We start from the raw sequence: 15,251 nt of genomic DNA, 5'->3' as shown, positions 1-15,251 counted from the left end.
AGGGTGCTGAGGGAGAAACTCAAGGGAAACAAGATGTCCAAGTCAAATACACTTGCTACATATCTCACCAAGATCACACAGGTTCGAGACGAGTTGGCTGCAGTTGCGGAGGAAGTGTAAGATAAGGCAATGGTGAGAACAGCACCAAATAGGTTTTCCATGCCATGGGAATTCTTCATCAAAAAGATCATAGCACGTGAGAATCTACTCAACTAGTAGAGGTTATGGAATAACTTTGTACAGAAGGAGATTCAACAGGAGTCCCTTCATAGGACCTTGCCTTTGCCAATCAAGCAGGGAAGGGCAGAGGAAAGAGGAGCACGGGAGGAAAGAGTACCTTAAGAGTTGGAGAGAAAGGCATGAGCAAAGTCAAGTGCTTTGCATGTCACAAGTTTGGCCAGTATGCAAGTCAATGTCTGAACAACAAAGGCAAGGGGAAGACTGGGCTAGCAGCTTTAATAAACACGTAGGCGAGCAAGTTTTCCACCGTGGTTGATAACAAATTCTCACTGGTATCTTGTCATTCTGGCACCATTGCCAAGGGTGAATGGTTCGTGGATAGTTCTGCTTCTTTTCATATGATAGGATCACATGAGTTGTTCACTAGTATGCCAGAGTCAGACTCGAAGCTACATGGGGGGCTTGACAACAATGCCAGGTATGCAACAGAGGGGATTGGTAGCATCAAGTTTCAGGTAGATTCAAGGGAGACTATGGGGGTGACATAGGTTTTATATGTACCAGGGATAACAAAGAATCTTCTAGCAATCTAAGTGATGGAAGACAAGGGGCACAAGGTGTACTTCTGCGATGGACAAGTACTTGTCAGGTTGAGGGATTCCAATTCGAGCACAGGCCAAGTGATTGGAAGAAGGGAAGGGAGCCTATATATGTTGAGGGTTCAACCGGTGCAAGCATTAGTGGATGACAGTGAAAACTTGTGTGAGTTGTGGCACAGAAAGATGGCACATTCGAGTCACAGGGCTCTACCTATATTACAACAGATTGTCACTAGTCTTCCAAAATTCAATGTGGAGCAACAGGGTGCTTGCAAAGGGTATGCTTTGGGCAAGTATGTCAAGACAGCTTTTACAACTAGATATTCTAGGTCCAAATAATAGTTGGATCTAGTGCATTCAAACATGTGTGGTCCTATGTTAGTGGGGTCCTTGAGTGAGTACAACTATTATGTGACTTTTATAGATGATTGTTCCAAGAGGACATGAATCTACTTCATGAAGACCAAGGCAGAAGTCTTCAATTAGTTTCACGAGTTCAAAGCTCTAGCGGACAATGTAATATTCCTTTTAATAATTTATCTAAAATTCCCAAAAATTTGCAAATAATTTACTATAAAACCCACAAATACATTCCACAATTTTTTCTTTGATACCATTGTAATATTCCTTTTGGAAATATTTAGCTAAAAATACCCATAAAATATTACAACATAAATTATGTCGAAAATAAAATGTCATACAAATCCACAAAAACTGCTTTCATACCACTGTAATATCCCTTTGTTTACTTTCGTTAAAATATTAGGGATTTTTCTTCAGCAGAATTTTTCCGTGAATTACATCCGAAAACACCATAAAATGTGCATATTGCCAGCAAATTAATCAAATTTGCAATAAAACCTAGAAATTAAATGAAATGTTGCAACTCAAAAATACACACAAGAAATGGCAGCAAACTTAGTAAAATCCAGCCTCATTTTATAAAATAGAGTTTTGAGAACCTGTTACAAACAACAGCAAATGGCTGACAATAGCTCATGATCTTCCATTACATCACTGGAAATGAAACCCATATTGGAGGTTTGGGTGATCCCCACATCCAACCCACAGATCTGCTCCAAATCTACTCACCAATTGATGTCAATGAAATCTCCACAATAATGTGTTGGGGTTTCGTCCAACACACCAAGATACCCAAGGGTTTTCATCCTAGCGCTCTCTGAACTTGAAAGCCAAGTTCTTAAAAACTCTACCGGGAGAAAATATTCCAAATCCAAGATATCCCGAATGACTTGCTTTCCCCTCTTTTAAAGATTTGACGAATCTCAGGGGAGGCAGGAGCAAGAGGGATTATTCTTTGCCCCGATGGTAAAATTGAGTCTCAATATGCTTAGGGATTGGGCATTGTATCCAATAATCAAGAAAAATATCTAGCACTACGGAAGGGCATGGAACTAGCACTAGCCAACAATATCCTTAAATTATTAGTGTTCGAAGATTCAATGCTCGTTATCTGCCAATTGTCGAAGACTAAGGAAATGCTAAATCCAAACCATCCTCCTATTCTTCAAAGGATTATTTTACTATCAAGGCAATTTGAACAACTTGAGTTCTTTCATGTGTACAAGCACTTGAACACAGAGGCAACCAAAATGGTTAAAAAAAGGGGCTACAATGGAGCAAGGAAGATTAGAATTGGATCAAAGTTTGCTTCGACACTCACCCATACCTTAAATATGAGCAAAAACCAAAGTTGTTGTAATATAATCTTCAAAGGCCTTAGCAATAGAATAATGGCTCAAGCATGCGTGGTGGATATAGCTCATATCCCATTTTTTGAAAGGATCACAGCCTGCAAAATAGAGCAAGCATGTATTGGAATAAGGTGTTCATTAATATATCGGCCACGGAGTCTTAAGGCATTAAATCTATGTCTTAATTAATTTAATAAATGGCAATCTCAAGAAGGGAGCACTAGTAACAAGTGGCATATGAAGTTAATTCGCCAGGGACAGACGATGATGAGAATATCCTCAGTGCTGGAGATACATTCATTTTGTAACTGGTTGGAGTTAATATCGACATCCCTCCATATCTCTCGACTATCTCTTCTCTGGTGTCGTCAAGATGTCGGTCTGGATATGGATGCTCCACATCACACTGGCATAAGGCAATGGCCTAGACGTGGTTATTTAAGGAATGGTCTTGTTTAGTGATTCCTCAACCCCGTAGTGTGTTGTTGTCACAAGTGGGCATCGGTGAGCAGTGATGGCTTGGTCTTTTGGTTGTTTGTCACACGGAGCGGTTTACCTCGACAATGGCAAAACTTCCTCTATAATCTGAGAATGCCAAAACCAATCGGTTGTTGGAGAGATTGTTGGAATCTATTGAGGGATTGTTGGCAACCATTCAACAACATAATGACACAGCAAAGCAGCAATGGCAATCATTTCAATTGTTACTGGAAACAAAGCAGGAGTTGCAACGAAGCAACCTGGAGCACTTCAAGGCTAAAGTTCGGTCAGAGATGACGACATTGGACCTAAGGGTGACTAAACTGGAAAAATTTAATAGCAGTGCTAACCAACATGATGTGGAGGCAACTTGGACTAGCACTGATCCTACGAGGAAGAAAATTCGCCAAACATGGACATCTGGAAATTCAGAATAAAGGTGGAGCATAATGGGCTTGGTACCACTGCTTGAAATTGATAAAGTCTCTGTTAGTAACACTGTAAAATTCAAATTTTGGTTTAATATGATGTTATGGAAATATATTTTGATATTGGGGGTTTTCTATTGAGTTTCAGTAAGCATGTATTTAGAATAGGGGGGAAAGTTGTCATAAGAACATAATCTCCATTTTGTGGATCAGTGAAAGTATTGAATATCTGGATCATGAGGAATGTTGTAAGGGTTCTAGCCCAAAATCCCGCTTTTTTTAATATACAAACTCTAATAATCTATTCCTTTAAAAACAAGATTTGATAGATCTCTCTCCAACCTTCTAGAAGCACTTTTATTTTATTATTTTATTTTCATTCTAGAAACTCCTCCCTTTTATTTTATCTGAGTGTCTTTTATTTTATTTTATTTGAGTAGCTTTTAGTCTCGGAAAATGATTAATATGCCTCCACGATCTCTCTAGCCACTAAAAGTCACTTTTCATCATCCCATCATGTAGATCTCTTCATCTTGATTCCAACGAATTATTACACTAATGTATTCCTCCAAATAATCTGCCCCAAATAACACCTTTAGCGTATTTAATTAAAATATGTTGGATAATTACCCCATTTTATGAAAATCATTGAAATGCAATGAAACCAAAAACAAATTGTGTGAAATTGACCCTAATGATGAAATATAGCAAGCAAACCCCGTTGAACCCCATAAAACTCCTCCAAAACCCTTTGATCCCACCAATGATATAATCTCGTTCCTATGACATGGTTGACACAAACCTTGGAAATCCACCCTAACTACATCATAAGTGAAACCAAAAACTGGGATATTACAAACAACCAAACCGGGAGGAAGATCGAAGTCTTTGGATCGGACAATGGGGGTGAGTATACCTCTAATGAGTTCAAGGACATTTGCAGAGAGGAAAGTATAAATAAGGAGTTGACAATTCCTCACAACCTGCAACAAAATGGGGTTCCTGAGAGGAAAATCAGGGTAACCGTCGGGGCTACCAAAGCCATGGTTCATGATTAGGATCTTACTATGTTCTTGTGGGCAGAAGCATGTAATGCAGCAGTCTACATTCAAAACAAGATTCCTCACAATGTCTTGGGGGACAAGAATCTTAAGAAGGTGTTGACAAGAGTGAAACCAGAGATGGGGCATTTTCGCATTTTTGAGTGTCCAATATATATCCATGTACCATATGAAAAGCGGACCAAGTTGGAGCCCTCAATATTGAAGGGCATTTTTTAGGGTACAGTGAGACTTCGAAGGCATACAGGGTGTACAACATCCCATTACAAGGGAAGACTATGGTAAGTAGGGATATGAGATTTGAGGAGCACATGGTCTTGAGGAAGTCACATGATTTAGTACCATTTGTGGTAGATGATCAGGAGTAAGAGGCTCCAAAGGTTGAGGAGAGGCCAGTAACACCAATAGCAAGTACTCAACCATCAAATCAAGAGAAGGCATGGGAGGCACCTTCTACTTCTATTAGCAGGAGGCCGAGATGACTGGAGAAGACTATTAGGGATGTTGAGGAGCATGTGGAGACTCCTAGGAGGATGTTCCAAGAGAGCAGGCCACCAAGACAATTTCCTCGTTACATGGTGCTCATGAGTGACATCATTGACTATAAGCCTAGTAGTTGTGACGAGGCAACAAACCAACAAGTTTGGAGAGATGCCCGGTGGAGGAGCATGCCTCCATCATGAAGATGTGTGTGAGACATTGTTCCAAGGCCATAGGGGAAATCAGTGGTCAATTCCAAGTGGATCTATAAGTTCAAGCATGTTGCAGATGGCAACATCGAGAAGTATAAGGTTAGGTTTATGGCAAGAGGGTTCTCCTATGAGGGACTGGACTATGACAAGGCATTTGCTCCAATCGCCAGGTACACTTCTATTAAGGTTGTGATATCTATTGCTAGAGAAATGGGTGGGGGATACATCAAATCGATGTGAAGACGACCTTACTCAATGGGGTTATTGAGGAAGAGGTGTACATCGAGCAGTTGCAAGGATTTAAGGTGCAAGGGAGAGAGTCTCATGTATGCATGTTGAAGAAAGCATTGTATGGTTTCAAACAACACCTATTGGTACTCAAGGATTGACAGGTATATGCTAAGTATGGGCTTCACAAACAGATAGGCGGATCCCAACTTGTACTACACACTTGTTTGAGATGATCCACTAATTCTAATGTTGTATGTGGATGACCTCTTTCTTACAAGGTCAAAGAAGCTCACAGAGATGTGCAAGCAGGATCTTGTGAGAGAGTTTGAGATGAAGAACATCGACATGATGCACTACTTTTTCAAAATGAAGGTGTGGCAGCAGATAGGAGAGATCTTCAGTTGAGATCTTGAAGAGAAACAAGATAGAAGATTGCAGACCTATATCGACACCCATGATTACCATCTTGAGGAAGTTGAATGCTTCTGAGAATGATTTGGCGAATCCCACATTGTATAGATTGTCGATATGTTCTTTGATGTATCTGATCAACACTAGGCCAAATATATGCTATGTTGTGAATACACTGAGCCAGTTTATGGTGGAGCATGGACTTAAGTATGTCAAAGGTGTTGGAGTGTGATTAATGGGTTGTACGAACTCGTATTGAGTTGGGAGTGCAACTAACAAGAAAAGCACCTCAAAGTGTTTCTTTAGTTGGGATCAACAATTATCTCATGGTTTAGAAGGAAGCAAAACTTAACGGCACTTAGCTCAGCATAGGTCGACTATATGGCTACGAGTTTTGATGCAGGAGCATGAGTCTTGAAGACAAAAGACTTCGAATTTTATTCCAAAAATACAAAAAAAGTTTACAAGCAAAGGAGTGGGATCTTTTAGCTGTCACTTTACAAAGCTTTCTAGATTAGGATTTGAGCTAGAATTCAGGGATTTGAATTATCTTGTAATTAATTCAAGTATTTAGGCTTAGTTGAGATTCTTGAGGAGAATATCGTGTAGATTAAATATTATCTAGGATTAGGCAGATTCGATCCATTGATTTAGGATCTGATTATTGTACGTACAAGTATTTATGTAAGTCTTGAATTAGTAGAATGGGATTTTGGCTGAGGAGGATTGGAATGTAAAATTTGTAATCTCTCTGTATCTCCGTGAGTACTGTACATGAATGGTCAAATCCCAAAGGTTTTAATTTCCTTCGAAATATCTGAGTTTTGTTGATTACCAGTTTGAGCCCTTTAGAATTAGATTTTGTATAATCTGGCGTTGTCCCATCTAAATCTTCACTCACTGTGCATTGAAATAACTTGGATGTATTTCGAAATCACAGAGTTAGCTAGCGATATCCTGAATCTGACAGATGAGAAATAAACTTGGTAGAAGTGCTAAGTCTGGTGAAACGAGGAAACCTGACAAATTCGCGAGAAACACAGAAGAAGATCAAAATTGTTCGATCGAACAGATCCAACAGATTTAATGGTCATTGCGTGCCAACAAGCCCAGACGTTAATTCCAAAATTGGACGCGATAATTTATAAAACTGAGTTAATAGCTCAGTTAATCGTGACCGTCTGCTTGAAGGGGTCAGATCTGACGGTGATCGCGTCAGAAGATGCATGTGAGTTAATTTAAATTTCGGACGCGATAAGGTTATGAACTGGGGTTTTAATTCCTTTTGGTTCCGTGGAAAATTTGAAGTTTTTCCATATACCGGGTAAATTAAATAAGTTTGTTATTTTAGCAGAAGAGCTAAATTTGGAGGTTGATGACTGATACTCCAAAGGAAAACCGAGAAGAAGTTCCACCCGAACTTGAAGGAATAGTTTCTCGTTTTGAACGATTATCCTTAACACCTGCAACCAGCCCACCATTAGTGGTATCAGAGCAGCTTATTGACACTGAGCAAGATCTCAAAGATCAGAAAAAGAAATCCAACATGGCTTTTAGAGTTGGAGGAAGACATGGTGGTAGTCAAAGAAGAGGAAGACCAGTTGCAAATGTTGAAGTGTTGGAAGCAATGCAACAGATGCAAGCTAGATTAGAAGCAATGGAAATGGGAAATCAAAGAGATGCAGGTGCTGGAGATGTTAGTGAGCCTGAAGTTGAAGCTGCAGAAGAAGAGGAACCTGCAGAAGTTACTCCTGAAATGAGATTCTTTAAATCAGTGTTGGGATCCACATCTAAACCCAGACTTGAGGTTTCAGTTTATACAGGAGGTTTAAACCCTGAGGAGTTGATAGACTAGATTAATGACATGGATAAATTCTTTGATTATGAAGAAATGGAAGAAGGAAAGAGAGTGAAATTTGTTGTCACAAAATTGAAAGGACATGCAGCACTTTGGTGGGATGGAGTGCAAGCAGAAAGAAGGAGACTTGGTAAGCAGCCAATTAAAAATTGGAACAGGATGGTGGCAAAGTTGAGAGGTAAGTTTTTGCCAGGTGATTATCAACAGTCATTATTTAGACAGATGCAGAATCTTAGACAGAGGTCTCTAACAGTGAAAGAATACACAGAGGAATTTTACAAAGTGAGCATAAGAGCTGGACAAATTCAAGATACAGACGAGAAGGTTGCAAGATATATAAATGGTCTCAAAATGGAGATCCAAGATGAGATAAGTGTGTTGTCTCCTAAAACAGTAGAAGAGGCTTATCAGATGGTATTTAAGGCTGAAGAAAAACTCATGAGGAAGCAATTTGCCAAAAGTAGAGGTACTTTCCGAGGAAGAGGAAGTCAAGGTGGTAGAGGAAGATTTACAACACCTAGAGATGGAGCTAGCAGCAGCTCAAATCAACATACACCCACAGAAGGTGATGCAAGTGGCAGAAGGAGTTTTTCCAGAGGAAGAGGAGGCAGAGGCAGAGGAAGAGAAATCAGATGTTACAGATGTAACAAGCTGGGACACAGAGCCTATGAGTGCCCAGAAAATGCAGGGACAAATCAGAGAAATGTAATTGTTGCTCAAACTAAAGAGGAAGCAGCAAAGGTGCCAGAAGAAGAAAATGTACCAGAGAAAGGGGAATCTTTGGTAGTTAACAAAGTTTTGTTAAAGCCAGCAAAGGAAGTTGTTGAACCAGCACAGAGAAAGACTTTGTTCAGGACTGTGTGCAAGGTTCAAGGAAAATGCTGTCAAATGGTAATTGATAGTGGCAGCACCGATAATTTGGTCTCTACAGAAGTGGTGGAAAAGTTGAAATTAAAGACAAAGAAACATCCAACACCTTACAAGGTGTCATGGCTTCAAAAAGGACATCAATTGTTAGTGAAAGAACAGTGTGAAGTGGAGTTGCAGTTGGGCAGCTACAAAGACAAAATTCTGTGTGATGTGATGCCTATGGATGTGTGTCACATATTGTTGGGAAGACCTTGGCAGTATGACAGAGGAGCTATGCATGATGGGAAAAAGAACACATACAAATTTGGTAAAGATGGTATTAATCATACATTGCTGCCTATGGAAGAAGAGGATGCATCAAGAAAATCTTATCCAAAGACTCTATTGCTGAGTGGAAAAGAATACTTGCAGCAGATTGAAGAGAATGAGGTAAATTTTGCATTGATTTGCAAACCCAAGGTAATAACTACTTCTACTAAAATTTCTAATTTGCCAATTGAAATTCAAGAGATGCTGGAAAATTATTGTGATATCATTGTAGATGATTTGCCTAATGAGTTACCACCCATTAGAAAAATCAATCATCATATAGATTTGATTCCACGGGCGAATCTGCCAAATAAAGCAGCTTACGGGATGACTCCCACAGAAAATGAAGAAATCAGAAAACAGGGTCAGGAATTGTTAGATAAAGGACTGATTAGAGAGAGTCCAAAGAAAGATGGAGGTTGGAGAATGTGCATTGATTCAAGAGCAATTAACAAAATAACAATCAGGTACAGATTTTCTTTACCTAGAATTGAAGATTTGATGGATTGTTTAAGTGGAGCAAGATATTTTACAAAGCTGGATTTAAAAAGTGGGTATCATCAAATAAGGATTAGAGAAGGAGATGAATGGAAAACTGCTTTTAAAACAAATGAAGGACTATATGAATGGATGGTAATGCCTTTTGGGTTATCAAATGCTCCTAGTACATTTATGAGGCTTATGAATGAAGTGCTGAAAGAATTTATTGGTAAATTTGTAATAGTATATCTGGATGATATATTAGTTTACAGCAAATCTAAAGAGGAGCATATGAGACATCTGAATTATGTCTTACAGAAGCTGCAACAAGAAAAGTTACTGCTAAATTTAAAGAAATGTTCATTCATGAAGGAAAAGTTGGTATATTTGGGCTTTGTTGTTTCTACTGATGGATTAAAGATGGATCCAGAGAAGATAAAGGCAATCATAGAGTGGCCTTCACCGAAAAGTGTTTTTGAGGTAAGAAGTTTTCATGGTCTTGCTAGTTTTTATAGAAAATTCATAAGGAATTTTAGTAAGATCAATGCTTCTATTATTGACACTATAAAGAAAGATAAACAGCGATTTAAATGGACTGTAGACACAAAAAAGAACTTCCAGTTGTTGAAAAGAAAGATCACTGAAAAGCCTATTTTAATTTTGCCTAATTTTAATAAACCTTTTCAAGTGAAATGTGATGCTAGTGGAGAAGCTATTGGCGTTGTTTTAAGTCAGGAGGACAGACCTGTAGCTTATTTCAATGAAAAACTGAATGAATCGAAGAAGAAATATTCTTCTTATGATAAGGAATTTTATGCAGTTGTGCAGTCATTGAAAAAGTGGAGACATTACTTGATGTCTAAGGATTTTATACTTTATTCAGACAATCATGCATTGCAGTACATTATGCAACAACCAAAGCTTAGTCAGAAACATGCAAAATGGGTAGAATATCTTCAAAATTTAATTTTGTATTAAAACATATAAATGGCCAATCAAACAAAGTAGCAGATGCCTTAAGCAGAAAAAGTATCCTAGTTCAGGAAAGTCAAATTCAAGTGTTGGATTTTGATTTTCTTAAAGAATTATATGAGAAAGATTTAGATTTTAAAGAAGCATATGAAGCTTGTAAAAATCCTATTTTGTTAGACAAAAGTAAGTGGCTGGATTTTTTCTTGCAAGAAGGATTATTGTTTAAAAGAAATCAACTGTGCATTCCAAATTGCTCTACGAGGGAAAAATTAATCAAGAAGAAACATAGTGGTGGACTAGGAGGACATTTTGGTGCAGACAAGACTTATGAACAGTTGAATCAATTTTATTTTTGGCCGAAGATGAGATCTAAAGCAGAAAAGCATGTAAAAAATTGTAAAATCTGTCAGTATGCAAAAGGAAGGAGCCAAAACACAGGTTTGTATGTTCCATTACCTATTCCAGATAAACCTTGGGATATGATAAGTATGGATTTTGTTTTGGGTTTACCAAAAACTTAAAGAGGAAATGATTCAATTTATGTTGTGGTTGACAGATTTTCTAAAATGGCACATTTTATTCCATGTTATAAAACCAGTGATGCTACTCACATTGCTAATCTATTTTTTAAGGAGATAGTAAGGTTGCATGGGTTACCTAAGAGCATTGTTTCAAACAGAGACATCAGATTTGTTGGTCATTTCTGGAGGACCTTATGGAAGAAACTTGATACTAAACTGAGTTTCAGTTCAGCTTATCATCCTCAGACTGATGGACAAACTAAAGTTGTAAACAGAAGCTTGGGTAATCTTCTGAGAAGTCTTACAAGTGAACATCCAAAACAGTGGGATCAAATTTTGGCACAGGCTAAATATGCTTATAATGATTCTCCTAACATGAGTACAGGGTAGAGTCCATTTCATATAGTTTATGGAATGCACCCAAGAGGAGTGTCTGAATTAAGAGACTTGGGAAAAGCTGAAATGAGAAGTGCTAAAGGAGAAGATTTTGCTTCAAATATTCAAGCAATACATGAACAGGTAAAACAGCGGTTACAGGATAGCAACATAAAGTACAAGAGCAGAGCAGATTTGAAAAAGAGAGAAGTTAATTTTGAGGTTGGAGATTTGGTTTTAGCACACCTGAGGAAGGAAAGATTTCCAAAAAGGGAGTATAACAAGTTAAAATTTAAGAAAATTGGACCATGCAATCTTGAGAAAATTTTCTGCAAATGCATATGAAATTGAATTACCCCCTGACATTGGAATATCTCCAATTTTCAATGTTGTTGATTTGTACAGGTATGAAAATAGAAATGCAGATGAGACAGCAGAAGAGAAAGAAGAACAAAAGGTTGACTGGGTAAAACAGTTATCTACGGCAAAGGCATTGCAGCCAGAAAATATTTTAGATAAGAGATTGTTTAAAAAGACAAGAGGACAGGAGTATTTTTAGTATTTGATCAAGTGGAAGGATCAACCAATTGTTGATGCTACCTAGATGACAGATGCCATGCTACAAAAGTTGAGCAATTCTGTAGAAGAGCTCATGGACAGGAGCCCATGAAGAATTTTTTCCTCAGGGGTCTGATGCAGGAGCATGAGGCTTGAAGATAAAAGACTTCGAATTTTATTCCAAAAATACAAAAAAAAAAAAAAAAAAATTTACAAGCAAAGGAGTGGGATCCTTTAGCTGTCACTTTACAAAGCTTTTTAGATAGGATTTGAGCTAGAATTCAGGGATTTGAATTATCTTGTAACTAATTCAAGTATTTAGGCTTAGCTGAGATTCTTGAGGAGAATATCATGCAGACTAGATATTATCTAGAATTAGGCAGATTCGATCCATTGATTTAAGATCTGATTGTTGTATGTACAGGTATTTATGTAAGTTTTGAATTAGTAGAATGGGATTTTGGTTGAGGAGGATTGGAATGTAAAATATGGAATCTCTTTGTATCTTCGTGAGTACTGTGCATGAATGGTCGAATCCCAGAGGTTTTAATTTCCTTCGAAAGATTTTTTGGGTTTTGTTGATTTCCAGTTTAAGCCCTTTAGAATTAGATTTTGTATAATCTGGCATTGTCGCATCTAAATCTTCACTCACTGTGCATTGAAATAACTTGGATGTATTTCAAAATCACAGAGTTAGTTAGCGATATCTTGAATCTGACAGATGAGAAATAAACTTGGCGGAAGTGCTAAGTTTGGCGGAACGAGGAAACCTGACAAATTCGCGAGAAACCCAGAAGAAGATCAAAATCGTTCGATCAGACAGATCCAACAGATCTAATGGTCATCGCGTGCCAACAAGCGCAAACGTTAATTCCAAAATCGAACGCGATAATTTATAAAACTGAGTTAATAGCTCAATTAATCGTGACCGTTTGCTTGAAGGGGTCAGATCTAACGGTGATCGTGTCGGAAGATGCATGTGAGTTAATTTAAATTTCGAATGTGATAAGGTTATGAACTGGGGTTTTAAATTCCTTTTGGTTCCGTGGAAAAATTGAAGTTTTGCCATATATCGGGTAAATTAAATAAGTTTGCTATTTTAGCAAAAGAGCTAAATTTGGAGGTTGATGACTGATACTCCAAAGGAAAACCGAGAAGAAATTCCACCCGAACTTGAAGGAATAGTTTCTCGTTTTGAACGATTATCCTTAACACCTGCAACCAGCCCACTAAGTTTGGCGAGTTGTGAGGCAATTTGACTTCACAAGATTGTTTGTTCTAGAGTTGGATATGACAGGGATTCACTGTGACAATCAGAGTTGCATCAAGTTCTCGAAAAATATGGTGTTTCATGACAAGTCCCAGCATATAGAGATCAAGTAGCACTTCATCCAAGACAAGGTCCAGAGGGGAGTTGTGAAGCTTCAGTACATAACCATAGATGAGTAGGGTGCAGATATTCTCAGCAAGCCCCTTGTGAAGGGGAAGTTTGTTTTCTACAAGGGTAAGATGGGGGTGGTGCAAAACACTTTCCTCACTAGGATAAAGCAACGATGTTATTAGCTCGAACAGGGGCTTCTCCATAGGCTTGGTGTTTTAGCATGCAAATGATGTCAGACTCCGTCTTTACGTGTTTGCTTGAGAGGAGTAAGTGTTATTACGATTTCTTTTCCAATTCTAATTTAGAAAAAGCACATTAATTAATTTAATTGATTAATGTTGGCTATTGAGCTAACTTTCTAACGATTTACAATCTAATTATTTAAGTGACTTAGATCTAATCTCTACCATTGATCTAAGTGTGTTAGAAATTAATCCTAGCCATCTATCACTTTAGAGATTGGGGGTTAGGGATTAGCTCACGATGGAATTATAATATAAGCATAAGGGAGAGGTGAAGGGATTAGCTCACGATGGAATTGTGAATAAGGAAACGATTTTCTCAAGGAGAAGCTTACTGACAGGGGAGAAACAAAAAGTGTGGAGCAAAGGCTTTTTGGACGGGAATTTGTGAAGGTGCAGCTTAATGAGAGAAGCCAAGGTTCCTGTGCAGGCCAAAATTGTGGGTGAAGGCTGAGTTTTTCCAGCTAGGTTGCATAGAGGGCGAGTTGCTAGAGGGCCAAGACTTGGATGCTAAGTTTCAGCTAGGAAGCCGAAACTTCCGGTGCACGGGGCGTACGGACAGGAGGGTCAAAATTTGCAGGTAGAGGCCGAGATTTGCCAATACCATTTTCCAATGGCCGAATTTCCCTTAGGCTGAAAATCCAAAGGGCCATTACCGGGTTCAATTTAATGTTCTAATTCCTGTTTATTTGTCTGTGGGTCAAGCCCCTAATTTTCTAGATTATTAAAAGCGAAGGAAGATTTGATGGGCAGAAAAATATTGCTGTCATGTTGTTGATTTTCCTATTAATTTCCACTACATAATTTTATTGTGAAGTTATGAATACTAGTGCATTTATTCCAGCAAGTTCATATTTTTGTTTGAGAATAAATATTTTTCTGTATATAAAACTATTGAGGAGAGAAATAAATCAGACCTGGTATTAAAATTAACATATTTCAGAGTCCTTCAAAACCTCCCGAAGAGTTTGTTTCAGTGTAGATGTCTTCTTAGAAAGCTCAATTCTTCTCGATACTCAAGCTGTACAGTTGTATTCTAAGTTTTCTTCCATACAATTGCTTGCCATGTGAAACAATAAGTTTACAAAGCGGATACAAAAATTCAATCAAAGTAGCTACTATCGAGATTCAGCACGAAGTACGCTATTTAAAATGCCTCTGAGATCAAATGCCTACATATCATAGGAAGGGTGTCCTCCCGGAATTCGCAAGCGAAAAGCAGGGCCATCCTCCTTCAAAGAAACCAAGACACTCCATTCTATTCTAGCTCTGGAATAGGAGAGAGTTAAGAAACTTGAAAAAGCTCGGGATTTACCAGAAGTGTACTGAAAGCCATCAAACTGTGCCCTGCCCGACCATTTGGTTCAAAGCAGATAGAAAGGTGTCCTCGCTTTTGGTCACGGATGGGGGGAGGGGGTGGACGATCATGAACCTGAGAAACTAGCCAAGTAAGACTAGCCTGCTGAAACTAGACATACCATTTATTTATTTCACAATAACTTCGTTCCGGAAAGAGTGTTACCTGCGAGTGAGATGGAAACACTGTCGCCCCCGCCAATGCGATGGCAAGCTGTAATTCTTACAAATTTCCGCTCCCGCTGCTGCTCTTTTATAGATATATAACAATATATATATTCGATTTTGAACTTGTCGACATGGACATCCATAATAAAAAAAAATTGCGAAGGCCTTCATTATGAGTGCCCTATTGCCCCTTCGTTGTAAAGAACGTTTGCGAAAACCTTTATTTTGATTGCCCTTCGTTATAAATAAATCATTCCAATCTTAGAAGGCTTCAAACCCTTAATGTTCATAATTTATCTTTGTATGGTTTAAGAATGTGTGTCTCTTTATGGATTCAAATATTAAAGAGAGGTAGAGCCTTTAC

General features: G+C 38.3%; 1 protein-coding gene across 4 annotated transcripts in view; it reads right to left on the bottom strand.

Annotated features, from left to right (window-relative positions):
• LOC149141853 (Asparagine synthase family protein) overlaps positions 1 to 15,015 on the bottom strand; it is a 414,294-nt gene extending 399,279 nt beyond the window's left edge. For 2 of the 4 annotated variants that reach the window (XM_089450142.1, XM_089450145.1), the window contains exons 1-2: positions 14,886 to 14,906; positions 14,679 to 14,795 (exon numbers count right to left, since the gene is read on the bottom strand). Coding sequence is in view for 1 of the 4 variants with exons in the window: in XM_089450144.1 (XP_089306270.1) it covers positions 14,679 to 14,699 (21 nt within the window). In the remaining 3 variants the exon portion in view is untranslated. Of the gene's footprint in view, positions 1 to 14,678; positions 14,796 to 14,885 lie in introns of all 4 variants that reach the window. The other 2 variants (XM_089450144.1, XM_089450143.1) reach the window with 2 other exon arrangements.
• Positions 15,016 to 15,251: the final 236 nt, after the last annotated feature.

Source organism: Pinus tabuliformis, chromosome X (genome assembly GCF_031772625.1).
Source record: "Pinus tabuliformis cultivar Carrire ecotype Pingquan chromosome X, CPIR1, whole genome shotgun sequence".
In the NCBI taxonomy this organism is placed as follows: Eukaryota; Viridiplantae; Streptophyta; class Pinopsida; order Pinales; family Pinaceae; genus Pinus; species Pinus tabuliformis.
Note: the sequence above shows the minus strand (reverse complement) of the source record. Positions and strands in the feature narration are given on the sequence as shown.